This window comes from Lacerta agilis, chromosome 5, assembly GCF_009819535.1.
Source record: "Lacerta agilis isolate rLacAgi1 chromosome 5, rLacAgi1.pri, whole genome shotgun sequence".
NCBI classification, from domain to species: Eukaryota; Metazoa; Chordata; class Lepidosauria; order Squamata; family Lacertidae; genus Lacerta; species Lacerta agilis.
Window position 1 is genome coordinate 91,061,593 of NC_046316.1, and position 18,301 is coordinate 91,079,893.

At 52.1% G+C, this 18,301-nt stretch overlaps 1 protein-coding gene across 1 annotated transcript in view; it reads left to right on the top strand.

Moving 5' to 3' along the window:
• Positions 1–6,562, top strand: part of LOC117047576 (solute carrier family 12 member 9-like) — a 93,594-nt gene extending 87,032 nt beyond the window's left edge. The window contains 2 exon segments of the mRNA XM_033150861.1: positions 4,146–4,292; positions 5,441–6,562. Of these exon segments, the coding sequence (XP_033006752.1) occupies positions 4,146–4,292; positions 5,441–6,246 (953 nt within the window). The 3' untranslated portion in view covers positions 6,247–6,562.
• Positions 6,563–18,301: the final 11,739 nt, after the last annotated feature.

Genomic DNA, 18,301 nt, shown 5'->3' on the forward strand with positions numbered 1-18,301 from the left:
TCTTCCTATGTTCTTAAGGCTCCAGTGGATGGCTCAGCAGATTTTCCTGCCAACTGCATGGCTGTCATTCCCTGGGAGGGGTGAGGAGGCAGGGAGGCCAGTGCCAGGGCCGTCTTACCCATAGGCGCTAGTGGTGCGGGGCACCGGGGCGGCAAGTTCTGGAGGGCACCAGGCAAAAGTCTGGGGTGCACCGGATGAGTGTGCTGAGTAAGCAAGGGTGCATGTGCTGCTCCTGCTGAGAGTCGACTCGGTTTTTTTCCCTTTTAGCCTGCAGGCGCCGAATTCTGCGGGGTGCCAGAAGGCTAAAAGGGGAAAAACTGAGCCGACACTCAGCGGGAGTGACACACGCATGCACCCTTGCTCACTCAGTGCAGGCCCACTCACTCGGTGTGCTCGCTCACCCAACGGGTTGGGGCGCAGGCGCGCGCGGTGCCCCTCCTGCTAGCCATCTTCGTCTTCGAGCCAGGCATCAGGTACCACGGATCTCCCGGGCCCACTCACCGCCCTCGCCTGCCTCCGCAATGCCGTGCCGAAGCAGTGCCACGCCCAGAGACTCCACCTGCTGTGGCCACTGCGGCACGAAGCAGCCAGCTGAGCCGGGAGGTGCTGCGTCCAGCCTCTGCCTCTTCCCCATTATGTCCCAAGAGGCTTCCTCCTCCGCTGTTCCCTCCCTAAAAAAAGGTTGACAACTCTGGGAAATGGGGTGGGGCTCGCCGGAGGGATCTTTGCACCACGGCACCGGATATGCTTAAGACGGCCCTGGCCCAATGCCCCACAAAAATATAAGCAGCAGTGCCGGTTTTGGCTCCATCAGTTTACACCAATTTGCACCACTCTGATGTCTTTGCCGGCTCACCTGTCCCCTTCCGGTTAAAGTATAGAAACTCACCTGCCAGAAGGCTGGAGCATAAGCTCTTCCCCACCAGGTGAGCAGCCTCTGGTTGAGAAGTTTGAGTCTCCCAGAGTGCAAGTTTGCTGCAAGAGTTGATGTCTCAGCCTCGGCCTTTTTGTTTACTCTCAGTCTTGAGCACGTGCCCCTTCCGGTGAACACGTGTTCACCAGCACAGCACTCCTCACGCTGCGCAGATGCTCCAGCCAAAAGCATTCGCAAGCGCACATGGGTGTGTGTGCAGCCTGCCCAGGCTCCCGCTTCTACCTGCCTACTGTCCTTTGTACTGCAAATTGATTTCTCAGCCGCTTTTGTGAAGGCCGCAAATGGGCCCCTCTCAGAGCTATTCTGGTTTCCATGGTGACTAATGGATTTTTTTTCCCCTCCCGCTGAAAAGGGGGGGAAGTAGAAAGTAGAAAGAGGAAGATGGTTAATTTCATTTTTCAACCAGAGAGAGAGAGAGAGAGATCAGACCAGAATTCTAGGGCAAATCTGCGAGATAAAGTACGGCAGCTTAGTTGTGGTGGATCAATGAGAAAGGGTTCCTGGGTCTTTGGGTGGATAGGAGGTGAACTTGGTGCCAGCTGTGAAGACACTCTGTGAATGCGCTTGTGAGGACCAAGCACTGTTGGAAGCTGTTTCTTCCACCCACATTGGGGAACTTTGTGGCAGAGGGAGAAACGAACCGTTCTTGGGTTTGGCGAGACGCAGGTCCATCATCACAACACACGCGTGACACAGAGTCGCGAACGATATCTCATCTTAAAGTGCGGAATATGTAGGTTTACACTTAAAGTACAGTGGGCGTTGTCACGTCATTCCCCCGAATCAGAGGCCTGCGGTAAAAGAAGCCAAGAATGCGAACTGCAGCTTTTGGGGCCTTTGCAGCTTTTGACCGAGGTGTTACGGAGTGTTCCTGGACATCCCAACTGCTCATCAATGACTTGGATGATGGGCTTGAGGGCATCCTGATCAAGTTTGCAGATGACACCAAATTGGGAGGGGTGGCTAATACCCCAGAGGACAGGATCACACTTCAAAATGACCTTAACAGATTAGAGAACTGAGCCAAAGCAAACAAGATGAATTTTAGCAGGGAGAAATGTAAAGTACTACACTTGGGGGGGGGGATGAAAGGCACAAATACAGGATGGGTGACACCTGGCTTGAGAGCAGTACATGTGAAAAGGATCTAGGAGTCTTGGTAGACCACAAACTTGACATGAGTCAACAGTGTGATGCATCAGCTAAAAAAGCCAATGCAATTCTGGGCTGCATCAATAGGAGTATAGCATCTAGATCAAGGGAAGTAATAGTACCACTGTATTCCGCTCTGGTCAGACCTCACCTGGAATACTGTGTCCAGTTCTGGGCACCACAGTTCAAGAAGGATACTGACAAGCTGGAACGTGTCCAGTGGAGGGCAACCAAAATGGTCAAAGGCCTGGAAACGATGCCTTATGAGGAACGGCTTAGGGAGCTGGGTATGTTTAGCCTGGAGAAGAGAAGGTTAAGGGGTGATATGATAGCCATGTTCAAATATATAAAAGGATGTCATATAGAGGAGGGTGAAAGGTTGTTTTCTGCTGCTCCAGAGAAGCGGACACGGAGCAATGGATTCAAACTACAAGAAAGAAGATTCCACCTAAACATTAGGAAGAACTTCCTGACAGTGAGAGCTGTTTGACAGTGGAATTTGCTGCCAAGGAGTGTGGTGGAGTCTCCTTCTTTGGAGGTCTTTAAGCGGAGGCTTGACAGCCATCTGTCAGGAATGCTTTGATGGTGTTTCCTGCTTGGCAGGGGGTTGGACTGGATGGCCCTTGTGGTCCCTTCCAACTCTAGGATTCTATGATTCATGCGCTTTGGGAAGCATCAGCACGCGAGGCCTAGGGACGGATAGGGTCATGCTTTGTTGGCGAGAAGGGGCATAGCAGGGGAGGAAGAAGGCAGCACAATACCAACGTGTTATCAGTCAGCAGTCAGGTTGTGCGAATGTTGCTGGAGAGAAGTGAGGCATGTCTGGCAAACATGAGTGGTAGTGTGTGTCCGCAGCAGTACTGCACATGAATCATAGGAGCCAACTTCTAGGGGCCATGGGGGCTTCAACCCCCACAATAAAATATTTGAGGGGGCCGCCCCCCCCACAAAGTTGATGGGTATTCCCATTCAAATGGTGTGTATGCATTGCATCATGTGATGGATTATGCGGGGCGGGGCTTACCTGGGCCCGCACAATATTTTATTCAAGTCAACACCCCTGGGATGTTACTGGGATGGCTCAGTCTGTAGAGCTTGAGACTCTTCATCTCGGGGTTCTGAGTTCAAGCCCCAGCGTAGGGCAAATGAATTGTGCATTGTAGTGGGTTGGACTATATTATCCTTGTGGTCTCTTGCAACCTAATAGTAGTATTAGTAGTAGTAGTAGTAATAAATATACCGCCCTTCATCAAAAGATCTCAAGGCAGTTCACAAGATGATTCTATGAAACTGGGAACTCTGCGAGTGATGGGGAATGGGTACCAGGAAGGTGTTGGAGAAACTATAGCCATGGATGTGTGTGTGTGTGTGTGGTAAAGGTAAAGGGACCCCTGACTGTTAGGTCCAGTCGCTGACGACTCTGGGGTTGCAGCGCTCATCTCGCTTTATTGGCCGTGGGAGCCGGCGTACAGCTTCCGGCTCATGTGGCCGGCATGACTAAGCCGCTTCTGGAGAACCAGAGCAGCGCACGGAAACGCCGTTTACCTTCCTGCCGGAGTGGTACCTATTTATCTACTTGCACTTTGACGTGCTTTCGAACTGCTAGGTGGGCAGGAGCAGGGACCGAGCAACGGGCGCTCACCCCGTCGCGGGGATACGAAGCGCCAACCTTCTGATCAGCAAGCCCTAGGCTCTGTGGTGTAACCCACAGCGCCACCCGCGTCCCTTGTGTGTGTGTGTGTGTTAGGATAGGGTAACTGGCGACCCAGAAGATGCTGGATTCTCTGGTGCCATTATCCCCAACCACTGCCATGCTGGCTGGGGCTGATTTGCTTGAGAGAGTCCAACAACAGATAGAATTCCGCTGCCTTCTGCAGCTGTCTCTTAAAGTTGTTTGCCCTTGTTGATAGACGTATAGTGAGGTCCCCCCACACGCAGGTCCCCTCCATATGTGTGAATGTGTCCCTGCTTATCCAAGGGCTCCTCCCACTGTGGCCTTTGCTATGGAGGTCCAACGCAACGCAACGCCAGCCGGCTGACCCTCTCCTTTCTCTCTCAGACTCCCTGCCTTCTGACCCCTTGCCGCACCAGTCTGACTCGTGGCTGCAGCTTGTGGACAGGCTGAACATCAAGGCCTTCGTCAACCTGACCCTTTCGGACTCCATCAGACATGGCACCCAGCAGCTGCTCTTCATCTCTGGCTTGGGTGAGTACCCCTTTCTGTTTGGGCCAGAGAACTGGGCAGCTGGGGAGGAATTATGTGAGCTGCAGTGGCAGGCTGTGTGTGAATAAATGCTGCAAATAAATACATTTGGGGAAGGGGGTTACTGTTTTGTTTTTTGTTATGAATTTTGTGTTTTTATCTTGTGTTTTTATGCTGCAAACCGCCGTAAGATCTAAGGATAAAGGGCGGTCTACAAATTTAATAAATAGTACACATGAGACCCAGGCATGCTTTCAGGTGGTGAGGAGGGCGTACTTTGCTGCTTGCCAGGTGCTTTGACGTCCCAACTTCAGGACTTCAAAGCGCCTGCAGAAATCACCTGGCTGCCATGGTGACCTCAGCTGATGGACAGGCGAGCCACCCCTCTTGCAAATTTGGTCCACGAAACCAATCCAGATCTGGCCCACAGAGTTCAAAAGGTTCCCCGCCCCCCCAATACGGATCTAGTTGAACCCAACACCTAAACCCCACAAGGCTGACCAATGAAATACAGCAATATCTCTTCGTTTTTGTGGCCGCATCGAATATCATTGTAGGACGGAACTGGCCACCAATCCATTTTCATTCCTGTGTTTTGGGGAGGTGGGGGTCGTGTGGGCAACCTTTACCACCAGCCACCTACCCCCAATCTTGACCTTGTTTGTTGCTGCTGCTCAGCCAATCCTCCTTGATTTGATTGGGCTCAGTCAGTAGAGCATGGGACTCTTGATCTCAGGATCGTGGGTTTTGAGTCCCAGCTTGGGTGAAATATTCCTCTGTTGCAACAGGGGGTTGGACTAGATGACCCTCGGGGGCCCCTTCCAACACTACAATTCTAAGCCTCTGTGATTCTACTTTCATTCCGCTTTCCAGCAACAGAAGTTTCGTTCAAAGCAGCTCATGGTAGACACAATAGCATTAAGAAAGGAAGCAGAACAATGTAGGTGCTGCAAACCAGAGTTTCCCAAACTTGGGTCTCCGGCTGTTTTTGGACCACAGCTCCCATCATCCCTGACCACTGGTCCTGCTAGCTAGGGATGGTGGGAGTTGTAGTCCAAGAACAGCTGGCGACCCGAGTTTGGGAAACCGTGATGCAAACAAAGCAAACGATCGGAGCAACTAATACTCCCTTGCCTCTCTCCCTCTCCCAGGAGGCATGAGGCCCAACACCATCGCTCTGGGTTTCTACGATGACGCGACCTCACAGGACTGCCTCTCCCAGCACCCGGCCTTCAGCAGCGGGGAGGAGGTGGCCTGGCAGAACTTCCCTCCGCCGTGGACGTCGGAGACGCAGAAGCGCCTCTCTCCCCGGGAGTACGTGGCCATCATCGCGGACGCCCTGAAGATGCAGCGCAACGTCCTATTGGCGCGCTCCTTCGAGGAGCTGAAGCCGCCGCAGGAGCTGGGGTGGCGGGCCCAGCCCCTCATCGACGTCTGGCCCATCAACCTGCTGCGCCCCGACAGCGCCCACTACGTCAACACCTGCAGCCTCTTCCTGCTGCAGATGGCCTGCGTCCTGGCCATGACCCGGGCTTGGCGCCGCGCCCGCCTGCGCCTCTTCCTCTGCATGGAGAGCGGCGCCCGACCCCGGGGCCAGGAAGACAAGCTGCGGCAGCTCCTGAAGGACCTGCGCATCCAGGCGGACATTCACACGGTGCTGTGGGACGACGCGGTGGCCCTCCACTGGCACCGCCAGCAGGAGACGGCCGTCGACACCGACGCCCTCGGCTTCCCCGGAAATGTGGCGCGTGTGACGGACGAGTACCTGAGCGCCGTCAACCAGCTCATCCTCCAGCAGAGCTCCGCCCCCACTGTCCGCTTCCTCTACTTGCCCCGCCCCCCAGCGGACACCAGCATGTACGGCAGGTACTTGGAGCAGCTGGAGGTGCTCACTCGAGGGCTGGGCCCTACGCTGCTGGTGCACGGGGTCAGCGCCGTCACCAGCACCGAGCTCTAGGCTGGGTGCTGCGTGAGGTTGGCACGAGCCGTGACTGGCTGGCTTGCTGATGCCCCACGACGGTCAAGGGTTGGTGAGCGGCAGGGCACCAGAGCGGTGTGGTGTGTCAAGAAGTGAGGGCTGGCAGCAGGTTATGCTGGGGCTGCTCTCTGGGCCCTGCTGGACTGGGCGCGGGTAGCCTCAGCTTCCTCTTTCACCAAAGACTGGGCCCACTTGGAGGACTCCTGGGCGCGGGAAGCGCGAGACCCGCTTCTGGGGCCCAGCAAAGCCGTCCAGGCCAAGATTAGACTGTTACATCCTGCATCAACGCTGGTCTTTTGGAAGGCTCTGTGAGCTCATGCTGGGGGCGGGGCGGACCTGAGCAAGACCAGAACAGTACCAAGCTAGCACTTTGCCAAGTGTCCTTGGAAAAACTCTGCAGCAGCCCCGGTGCCTTTGATACATGTAGAAACGGGAGCAAAAATAAAGGTGGTCCTGAAGGATCTGAGCAGGCTGCTGTGGTGGCGTTTGGGGTGTGGATGGCAAGGAGCTTAGGGCAGTTGTCACAGGAGCGCGCTGGTCAGTAATCGCGCAGCTCAAAGCTGGAGGTAAGTCTTTCTTACAAAAACACGAGCTCCACAGACTTGGTTGAGTGTCAGGCCTAATGAGCAGAGCAGCTCGTTCCTGGTGGTCTTACTCCATGAGTATCAGCGGCTGAGACTGAAAGTCCCCACCTCCACACAGCCATCTAAGTCCTCTCGTCTCCCAAGCAATCAGAGACTGCACCTGCTTTCAGCCAACCTCTCCTCCGCCTGTTTCAGCCCACTTCTGGTTCTGGGAGACCAGGTGGGAGGGGAGCTTGTCACAGCAGCAGCAGGAGATACCCGGGACTCTCCAGCAGCCAGACTTATCTCTGCCTCTTGGACTCTCCTGCTTCAGCTTCTGCCTCTGATTCTGGACTTCTCTCTCCCACAGACTCTCCCAGCTCACTCAGCCCTGTTACCTCTTCTGCTTCTGACACCTTCTCTTCCCAGTCTTCTCCCTCTGACCACACACCATCCCACCACCACTCCCTGGGCTCTGAGCCTTCTTCCCTTTGGGGTTTCCCAAATGGTTCCTCCCACCATTCCTCTGCCCCCAACCAGTCCATGACAGTGGCAGTGGTCTGAATGGCTGATACATTGTGGCAGTGTCAGGCTCCCCCCCCCCCCCCGGAAGGATGGAGAGAATTACAAGGGGGAACACCATTATGCTGATCAGGGGCCAGCAAACTTTTTCAGCAGGGGGCTGGTCCACTGTCCCTTGGGGAGGGGGGTGGACTATATTTTGAAAAATATATATATAAACGAATTCCTATGCCCCACAAATAACCCAGAGATGCATGTAAAAATCACACACTGATTCCCGGACCGTCTACAGGCCAAATTTAGAAGGTGATTGGGCCGCATCCAGCCCCCGGGCTTTAGTTTGGGGACCCCTGGGTTATAGCTCCACTTTCATGTGAAATTTCGGATGCAAAAAGTGGCAGTTGATCCATTTGAGCAACAATGTGAAGGGAAAAGATAATCATTTCTCAATTTCCAATCCAATTGTCCTCTTCTCCCTCCTTGGGCCCTAGAGGTTTTCTAGTGGGTCTACAGTGGAACCAAATTTACTTCTGTCCTCAGACTGAAGACAGAAGTAATAGTCTTTAAAGTGGTCACAGTGAGCTAGCAGCACAGGAAGCTGCCTCCAGCAAGTCCGTCTCTTGGTCCCCCTTCGCCAATATTGTCTCTTCACAGCCTGGCAGTGGCTCTTCGGGGGATTTCCTACCAGTCCTGCCAGGGTTTGAACCTGGGGACTTCATATGCTCCACCCCTGAACTACAACCCTTTCTGTGCTCTTCACCTGTGGTGTGATCCTGGTTTTGTCTTCTGCCATCAGTCACTTTGACTTAAAACCTCACCCCTGCAAAAAAAGCAAAAAACCCACCACTACTGGAAAAACAGTTGCAAAACTCTTCTGGGGTTTGGGAGAAGCAACAGGATGTTGGTTACGTCACAGGTGCTAGCCAGTAGCTACCCACCATATCCATCCTTTGCCCCACCACACGTACACACAAACTTGCAGAAACCATTTGTTCCCACCGCTCCCAACAGGACAGAAGAAAATGTCTGCGTCTTCAGAGCAGTGAAAGAGCGTCCAGCCCACCTCGGCCCATGCATGAAATGTTACTTCTGTCCCCACCTTTTACTTCTGCTTTTACTACTTCGGTCCTTTTTTGCAGATTTCTTTCCAGGTATGCACAACGGCTGGCAAAATCTGGTTCTCCGGAAGAAACATGAAAATCCGACCTTGACACTGGCAGTAGCTTTTGCTCCACTCACTTGGGAGACGGGCTGTTTTATTATTTACCACATTTATATCCTTATCTTTTCCTCCCAAGAACTCGAGATGTGCCATACATGTCGCCTCTTTCTCCCAGCTGTAGCCTCACAACAACCCCGCAAGGGAGGTTAGGCAGAGAGTGAGAGTGACTGATGGGGTAACCCATGGCTGAGTGGGGATTCGAATCCTGGTCTCCCAGGTCCTCCGCCTGACGCTCTGAACACTGCACCACACTGTCCCTAGTGACTAGCACCCGGGACCCTGTCGCACTTCCCTTTCTGTGCCCTCCCCGTTGCCTTTCCGTAGCCCCTAACTGCACCGGTTGAATGGCTGCTTGCCAACCTACCCCTGTGAACCTTACATCCGGTGCCAGGCAGCTCGAGTGGGCACAGCGCGGCCTTCTCCCAAACTTCCGCCTTGCAGATGGCATATCTTGACGCACGCAAATCCCTGCCGTATCTGTGGCGTCCGGCTTCTCAAGCAGTACTACCCACGTATCCATGTCTTTTTCTCCTTCGCTGGCCAGGCAGGGGCGAGAGGGGAAATCTGCCAGGATTCAATTACTGGTGTCATTGCTGCCTGCTAACACCGGCTCCCCCTGGGCTTCTCCTCCCTTCATCAGGCTTGTCACTTCTCCTGACAGGCTGCCGTTTTTGCCGTCGCCCCTGCGCTTCCCCCTCCGCCCTCCACCGCTCAGTTCTCAAGGAGACACGCAGTGGAAATGCCCCCGTGGGGCTGCGGACTCTGTAATGAGTACCGGGGAACGGAGGGGCTGACCCGAGGGAGTGGAGGACATGAAGGCAGGAGACTGGAGTCGTTTTGGATACCCGATGTGCTAATCGAAACCCAGTCCATGGTCCCTGTGGAGCCAAACGGGAGCACCTGTGCCCAGTACCAGTGAAGGCAGTGAAGGTCCTGTGTGAGTGCCTGGAGGCGGTTGGAGGATGGATGGTGGCTAACAGATTGAGGTTGAATCCTGACAAGACAGAAGTACTGTTTTGGGGGGACAGGAGGCGGGCAGGTGTGGAGGACTCCCTGGTCCTGAATGGGGTAACTGTGCCCCTGAAGGACCAGGTGCGCAGCCTGGGAGTCATTTTGGACTCGCAGCTGTCCATGGAGGCATAGGTCAATTCTGTGTCCAGGACAGCTGTCTACCAGCTCCATCTGGTATGCAGGGTGAGACCCTACCTGCCCATGGACTGTCTCGCAAGAGTGGTGCATGCTTGGACTACTGCAATGCGCTCTATGTGGGGCTATCTTTGAAGGTGACCCAGAAACTACAACTAATCCAGAATGTGGCAGCTAGACTGGTGACTGGGAGAGGCCACCGAAACCACATAACACTGGTCTTGAAAGACCTACATTGGCTCCCAGTACGTTTCCGAGCACAATTCAAAGGGTTGGTGCTGACCTTTAAAGCCCTAAATGGCCTCGGTCATGTATACCTGAAGGAGCTTATCCACCCCCAGGGAGGGGAACCAGGCGGAGGGCCTTCTCGGTAGTGGCACCTGCCCTGTGGAACGCCCTCCCAACAGATGTCAAAGAGAAAAACAACTACCAGACTTTTAGAAGACACCTGAAGACAGCCCTGTTTAGGGAAGCTTTTAATGTTTGATGGACTATTGTATTTTAATATTCTGTTGGAAGCTGCCCAGAGTGGCTGGCAGGTGGCTATCCAACCTCTGTTTAAAAACCTCCAAGAAGTGAGAGCCCACCACCCTTCTGTCAGAAAGTTATTCCTAATGTTTAGTTGGAATCTTGTTTCTTATCATTTGACTCCATCCGTTTGGGTCCTACCTTCCGGAGCAGGAGAAAGCGAGCTTGCTCCATGTTTCATGCGACAGCCGTTCAGGTATTTGAAGGCAGCTGTCACATCACCTGTCAGCCTCCTCTTTTGCAGGCTAAACATACCCAGCTCCTTCAAGCAGTCCTCAAAAGGCTTGGTTTCCAGACTCGATAGTCTTGGTTGCACTACTCTACACATGTTCTAATTTATCAATATCCTTCTTAAATCGTGGCTCCCAGAATTGGACACAGTATTACAGGTGTGGTCTGACCAAAGCTGAATAGAATGGTACATTTACTTCCCGTGATCTGGACACTATCCTTCTCTTGATGCAGCCTAGAATAGCATTCGCCTTTTTTCGCTGCTATATCACACTGTTGACTCTTGGTTTCCCTCCTCTGCACACCTTCCAGCTTGTCAATACCCTTCTTAAGCTTTGGCTCCCAGAACTGGACACAGGACAGCAGGTGGGCTCTACCCAAGGCAGAATGGAGTGGTACTCAGTTGGTAGAACATGAGGCACTTAATCTCAAGGTTGTGGGTTTGAGCCCCACGTTGGGCAAAAGATTCCTGCCTTGCAGGGGGTTGGACTAGATGACCCTCGTGGTCCTTTCCAACTATGCAGTTCTGTTCCTCCATGAATTTGTCTACTCCTTTAAAGCCATCCAAGTTGGTGGCTATTACTGCCCCCTGTGGAAGGGAGTTCCATAGTTCCACCATAGTACTTCCTTTTCCCACGTTCTCCCTGCTCTGGTACACTAATTTTGTAAGTCGCTGAGGAAAACCTTGAGGAATGCGATAGATGAATAAAAGAGAACTCCTGTGCAGAAGCTGTTGTACAAGAAGTTTGCCACATTTCCAGTTTTCCTCTTCCCTGCCTACAGTATTCAGTCTCTGAATGTGCTTCGCTGTGTTAGGCTGCAGCGCAGGCCCAGTAAGACACTGCAACAGCTACATCCTGCCTGGTCTGCTGCCCTTACTAAGCCTCGCACTAAGCTGATACGTGGCTTTTCACCCACCACCTTGGAAAGCAGGCCGAAATTTTTCCTACCAAGAAGGAACACTAAGTAAAGTGAAAACAAAATTTAAAATAAAAAAATTCCTTCCAGTAGCACCTTAGAGACCAACTAAGTTTGTTCTTGGTATGAGCTTTCGTGTGCATGCACACTTCTTCAGATACACTGAAATAGAAGTTATAAAGTGAAATAGCAACAACAATTCTTGATATATTACATTGACCTTCCATCATGACCTTCTCTCTCTCTCTCTCTCTCTCTCTCTCTCTCATATCAAAACTTGTGGCCAGGGACAAACATCCTCCTTGCTCCATCCTGGCTCCACTTCTCCCTTCAAGGGGCTGCTCCATTCCTGTCACCCTCTCCAGGTGTCCTGACAGGCTGGCAGCCAATGAGCTCTCCTCTCCAGAGGACATGCAGCTGGCAGCGCGATCGGAATCGGGTGGAAGCGCTGAGCGGCCCTGTCATTTAAGCTGGCAATTTCCTCCTCCGATAGGCATCGGAGTGACACTATTCATTTTCCTATTGAGCGCGGCTCTATTGATTACGGGGAGGGGAGGAAGCGGCTGGCAGGACGGCAGATAAATGTATTAGCTGCTGCTGCCTGCCACGCCGGACGGGCCTTTCACACTCCGCCATGATGGATGGCTTCCGATTAGCCCCAGAGCAGGTGGGAGAGTGGCAGGGCTTTGGCTGGGCTGGCGATGCCAACGGACCAGGGACCTGTGGCCGCAGAGACACAGAGAGGCGTGCAGGGTCTGAGCAGGAAGAGACCAAGTAGGCTGGCATCTCCTGCTTGCCCTGTTGACACCAGGAGAAAGAAGGTGGATGGCTTCCCTGCAGCAAATTGCAGGGTGTTTACTTGGAAATTGTGAGTAATACCTCGGCTTAGCAATACAGCAGACACCTCCGAAAGCAGCAGACAGTGCTTCTTTCCCTCCTGGAGAAGAGCAGGGTGGTGCCAACACACACACACACACACACAACCGCATGAATGGAAGGATGCCCACCAGCTTGGCTCTGTGTTGCACCTTCTCTTCACATGCCACAGTGGAAGAGGCAGTGGCTGAATGGGTGCGGTTCAAGGGGGGAACCATTCGTACCATATTCCTGCAGGGCGTCTTGGGGAGAAGAAAAGCCGAAGGTGTGAACCCTGTACAAATTCGGATTGGAGTCCCTAAGGCGGTTGGACGGCGCCTTGTACGCCAGAGAAGTGGACACGGGGCAATGGATTCAAACTACAAGAAAGAAGATTCCACCTAAACATTAGGAAGAACTTCCTGACAGTAAGAGCTGTTGGACAGTGGAATTTGCTGCCAAGGAGTGTGGTGGAGTCTCCTTCTTTGGAGGTCTTTAAGCGGAGGCTTGACAGCCATCTGTCTGGAATGCTTTGATGGTGTTTCCTGCTTGGCAGGGGGTTGGACTGGATGGCCCTTGGGGTCTCTTCCAACTCTAGGATTCTAGGATTCCTTGCGGCAACTCCTGCAGCCAAGCTGGTGCCAAATATATTGCTTTCCTTTCCTTTGGACCACATCAACATCGTCTGGGCAGCCAGACGCGCTGCCAAGGCTTGTGCCCTAGGGGAGGTCACTTCGGTGCTACCAACACAGTGGTTTGGCTTCACCCTTGGAGACACACTCCATTGTCTCTTGAGACGGACAGATGCCAACAAATTTGCTTTAGCTGTGTTCAATGCTGCATTTTAAACTGGTAACCCACCCTGGGTCCTGCTGGTGAAGGGCGGGTTAATTATTATTGTATTGGATGATCCCATCGGGGATTCTTTAGCTGCGGCTCTTGTACTGCAGGGGGTTGAACTAGATGACCTTTGGGTTCCCTCCAACTCTACAACCTATGATACGATATCAGCAGTACTGACTCCCATCATTCTCCTGCTTTCCCGATCTTGGACAGCCATCTCTGGGGAGTCTGCATCACCGTCCACCAACCGCAGAGAAATTCTTAGGTTGTCTCCCCAGAAAAAAAACAACCCTGGATGGTTCCGTTTTGTGAAGGCACGTCCTTCCACATCCCCAGACACACTCTTTAACATCTGGAAGCCATTTTGAAAAGCTCAAGGCTTCCAGCCACCTTCCCTTAAGCACTTAGAAGTTGGAAATCAGTGTCGGCCATCATCACGGCATTTCTCTCCCCAGCCCAGCACCACCAACTAGAGTAGCTCTGTGTCCTTGTGTCTGTATGAAGGGAGATCTCGACTGGAAGGGTGACCTGGTCCAAGTCCAATTTAAAGGCCAAGAGCGCCAGCCAGGAGACTGAGAAGCCACACAATCAACTGCCTCCCGTCTTCCCCGCTCTGCTGAGATGTGTTGCCCTTCTATTTAAACTACAGCGATTATTTTGAAATTTGCTCAAGCAAAACATAAATTAGCTGATGCAAATGTTATGCAAATCCGTGCCCTCTTTTTTTGGGTTGGTGGAGATGCATTTCCTTTTTTGGATGCATAAGTGGGCACTGCTTCATTCCATGCACACACACACTTCCTGTCAATTTCTGGGATGGCATCCTGTCCGCCCCTCCCCCCCCCAGTGCCTCCCGCCCTGCCCTGAGCTGGCATCCAGAGCAGAACTTGCCAGCCCTGCCAGCGTGGGTGGCGTTTCTGCCAGGGTGCGGGCGGTTAATTTTATTTACAAACAGGCGGGTAGGCTGGCGCAGGGCAGACGAGTAATCAGGACTGAGGGTCCATAATGTTAATTATCGCAACGTAATTAAAAGCACATAAAAAGCCTCACACTTCATTAAATTAACTTCCCAGGCTCGGCACAACCACAGGAGGTTGGTGTTTTAACCCGTGACGCTCCGCAGCAGAGCAGAAGGAGCCAAGAGCCGAGCATCACTGTCTGCAAACCTTGAGACACAGTGGAGGCTGGTCCGGGGTGCAGTCTGCCTTCAGCCAGCACCTGCCTGCCTCACCATAGAATCATATAATTGTGAAGTTGGAAGGAATCCCCAAGGTCATCTAGCCCAACCCCTCTGCAATGCAGGAATCTCAGCTAAAGCACCCACTGCAGATGGCAATCCAACCTCCGCTTAAAAACCTCCAAGGAAGGAGAATCCAACACCTTCTGAGGGAGACCGTTCCACTGTCAAACAGCTCTTACTGTCAGAAAACTCTTCCCCATGCTTAGTTGGAATCTCCTATCGTGTCTCTTGGATCCATTGGTCTGGGTCCTATCCTCTGGAGCAGGAGAAAACAAGCTTGCTCCATCTTCCATGTGACAGACCTTGAGATATTTGAAGATGGCTATCAGATCTCCTCTCAGTCTCCTCTTTTCCAGGCTAAACATACCCAATTCCTTCAACCGTTCCTCATAAAGCTCCATTTCCAGACCCTTGATCATCCTTGTCGCCCTCCTCTGCACATGTTCCAATTTGTCAATATCCTTCTTAAATTGTGGCTCCCAGAATTGGACACACTTTTTCCGGTGTGGTCTGACCAAGGCAGAATAGAGTGGTACTTTTACTTCCCTTGATCTGGACAGTATACACCTCTTGATGCAGCCTAGAATAGCATTCACCTTTTTTTTGCTGCTGCATCACGCTGTGGACTCATGTTAAGCTTGTGGTCCCCTAAGACCCCTAGAGCAGGGGTCCCCAAACTAAGGCCCAGGAGCCGGATGTGGCCCAATCGCCTTCTAAATCCGGCCTGCGGACGGTCCAGGAATCAGCGTGTTTTAACATGAGTAGAATGTGTGCTTTTATTTAAAATGCATCTCTGGGTTATTTGAGGGCCCCCCACAAGGTCTGAGGGACAGTGGACCAGCCCCCTGCTGAAAAAGTTTGCTGACCCCTACCCTAGAGCCTTACTTGCAAGCAGTCCAGACGATTGCCCTGCCTGTCAATGTCCTCCTTAGTCTCCCTGTTGCCCTTGTAGAACTCAGCAGCAAAGAGCAGGATTGGGCCAAAACTAGGAAGAATCCATTCCACCTGTGACTGGCTCTGGCGCCCCCTACAGTTGAGCCTTTCTTCCTACGGGTTGCCTTGGGCACCAGCCATGCCTGATGGATCATGAACTCTCACACTCCTCCCATCTACCCTGGTTTTCTGTTGCCTGCTTCTGGTTAATTAAATGTCCCCATTTTGTCCCTGGCTCTTCCTCCCTTCCCCTCACCCCACCCCACCCAAGACCACCCCACACTGGGAGATTGTGTCAGTGTGGGTTACCTTTAAGGCTGAATTTTGCTAAAGTTGCTATTTCCCCAATCACATCTCTTAGAAGCTAAATCTCTGTGGGGAAGCAGATTAATCTTGACTTTGGCAATCAAGCATATAAATGCATGTACCTGGACGCAAATGCCAAGTCGTTGCCGAGCCCCCTCTCCCTGCCCCCTCCCCAATTGCCTACCCAGAGAGTAAACGTCGCTGGATACGCTCGAATTGCAGCTCTCCTGTAATAAGTGCGACCAGATCCATTGTGAGATTATAGACGTTCTATTAAGCATCCTTATGTTTCAAGAACGGAAATGGTTATGGTCAGTTATTACTAACACGCTTGCATTACAGGCGAGTGGCAAGACAGGCTGTTGCATTCGGAGAATAAATGAATACAAAGCAGCCGGATGAGAATCTTCAGCAGCTTGCCTAATGGTAGGAAGGGGGAGGCTTAGGCTGCAGGATTTGGACTGGGGGGGAATGGGAGCATTAGAAGTGCAAAAAGGTGCCCCTATTTTGGTGTCTTTGGCCGTCCTAATCACTGTGAATGGTCAGCTGACGAGCGGCCAGGAACCTTCGCAATAGAACCTATGATGCTCAGGGATGTTCTCTTGAGAGCTGAGAATTTCTCCCCAGTCTTTGGAATGAAATACCCTTCAGAAAAATAAATGGGGTTATCTGAACTTGGGGCGTACAGCCTTGTGGGGCAGGGGCAGTTCTCTGGGAAGGAGAGGCAGGGTCAGAAGTTGCGCTGCCTAGGTTTAGGAGTTTGGAAGAGGACCTCAAAAGTCATCTAGCCCAACCCCATACATCCACTGCAGCAAATCCACTACCGATGAAGAGTCCACTGCCTTCCAAGGGAGTCTGTTTTGGTGTCAGAAAGCTCAGCCCTTCAGGAAGATCTTCCTAAAGTTAAGTTGAAACGCCCTCCCTTGCAATAAAAAGGTAAAGGGACCCCTGACCATTAGGTCCAGTCGCAGATGACTCTGGGGTTGCGGCGCTCATCTCGCTTTATTGGCCGAGGGAGCCGGCGTACAGCTTCCGGGTCATGTGGCGAGCATGACTAAGCCGCTTCTGGCGAACCAGAGCAGCGCACGGAAACGCCGTTTACCTTCCCGCCGGAACGGTACCTATTTATCTACTTGCACTTTGATGTGCTTTCGAACTGCTAGGTTGGCAGGAGCAGGGACTGAGCAACGGGAGCTCACCCCGTTGCGGGGATTCGAACCGCCAACCTTCTGATCGGCAAGCCCTAGGCTCTGTGGTTTAACCCACAGCACCACCCACGTCCCTCTCCCTTGTAATATGAACCCGTTATTTTGATCCTAACCCTACTGTCTCCCAAAGCAACTCTCACCAAGAGAGAGAGAGAGAGAGAGAGAGAGAGAGAGAGAGAGAGAGAGAGAGAGAGGCCCAGCCATCAGTCTTACAAGGGAAAAAAGACACACAAGGAAAAGGAGAGAGGAGGGAAGAGGAGTGAGATCAGTCCTTTCAGGCCAGAACACATTGGTGCACTATAAGCATTTCCATCCAGTTTGGGCCAGGCTGGCCTCGCTCCTGTTCCTTGCTCTTGTTGCTTTTGCCAGTGGATGTGGCCAGTTGCCCACCATGTTCCTCCCGCTGCCCCTGGGCAACTCTTGTGTTCTTTCCAGCAGGAAGTGGGGAAGCAAGCTCCCTGCACCTGCTCCTTCTCTGTGCTTCCCTTTGAACTTGGCAATCCTAGGGCAACTCCACCGCCTTCCAGGAACAGGAACTGACATGAAGGGTCAGTTGAAGTTGCCCACTCCTAATCCCCCTGCCACGCTCAACAGGAAGTAATAAAATAGGCACAACTGGAAAACAGGAATCTTTCAATTCAAGGTGCAAGAGTCCCAAAAGTTTCAAGTGTCAACACTGCGGAGACTGGTGCTGCGACAGTGGGTTTGGGGGGGGGGGGCAAGCACAGACATGCACACATACATAAAACGGGAGTAGAGGAGAAACAAGAGGAGAACCGCAGAGAAGACTGCAACCATCTGATAATCACACAGTATGGATTCTCTGTAAGAAGTGAATGGACAAAGGACGACAATCCTAGAGGAGATAGAGGGGATTCTCGGGGCCGCTTACCTTGAAGATCACGCTTCAGGTTCCCATCCTGCATTTTCAGTCCTAGCATGATGATAATCCTACAAGTCTCCAGCCAAATATAACAGCGTCACATCCAGATTTAATTGATGCCCTGGTGGTAATATTGACACGGCTGTTATGCCCGTGTTAATTTTCCTGCTCAGATTTATGTTCGTTTCTGTAATGTATGTTGATTGATACTTTAGCATTTTTAAAGGTTGATTATTTTATTGTTTATATTTTATGCTGTGTGCTCTTTGAGTGCCCTCGGGGGGGAAACCAGCCTTAAAACAGAAATGAAAATAAATTTAAAGAGGTGTGTGCTTTACCACCAGGCAGGGAGCAGAACGATCTATCCATAAAAAGAGTCTGTGGACCTCAGCTATGACAATCTTTCCCAACCTGGTGCCCTCCAAATCTGTTTTAGACTACAACTCCCATTAGCCTCGTGGTCCAAAAAAATCTGGAGGGTGCCAGGTTGGAAAAGATCAATCAACTGCCTTTGTTCATGTAAAATGTCTTCAAAATGCTTCTTCTTCCTAAAAGTGGCTGTTTGATGTAGACAATTGGACTCGTTTTGCACAGGAATTATGCGACGGTAAGAAAGAGCTTTAAGAAAACCACTCA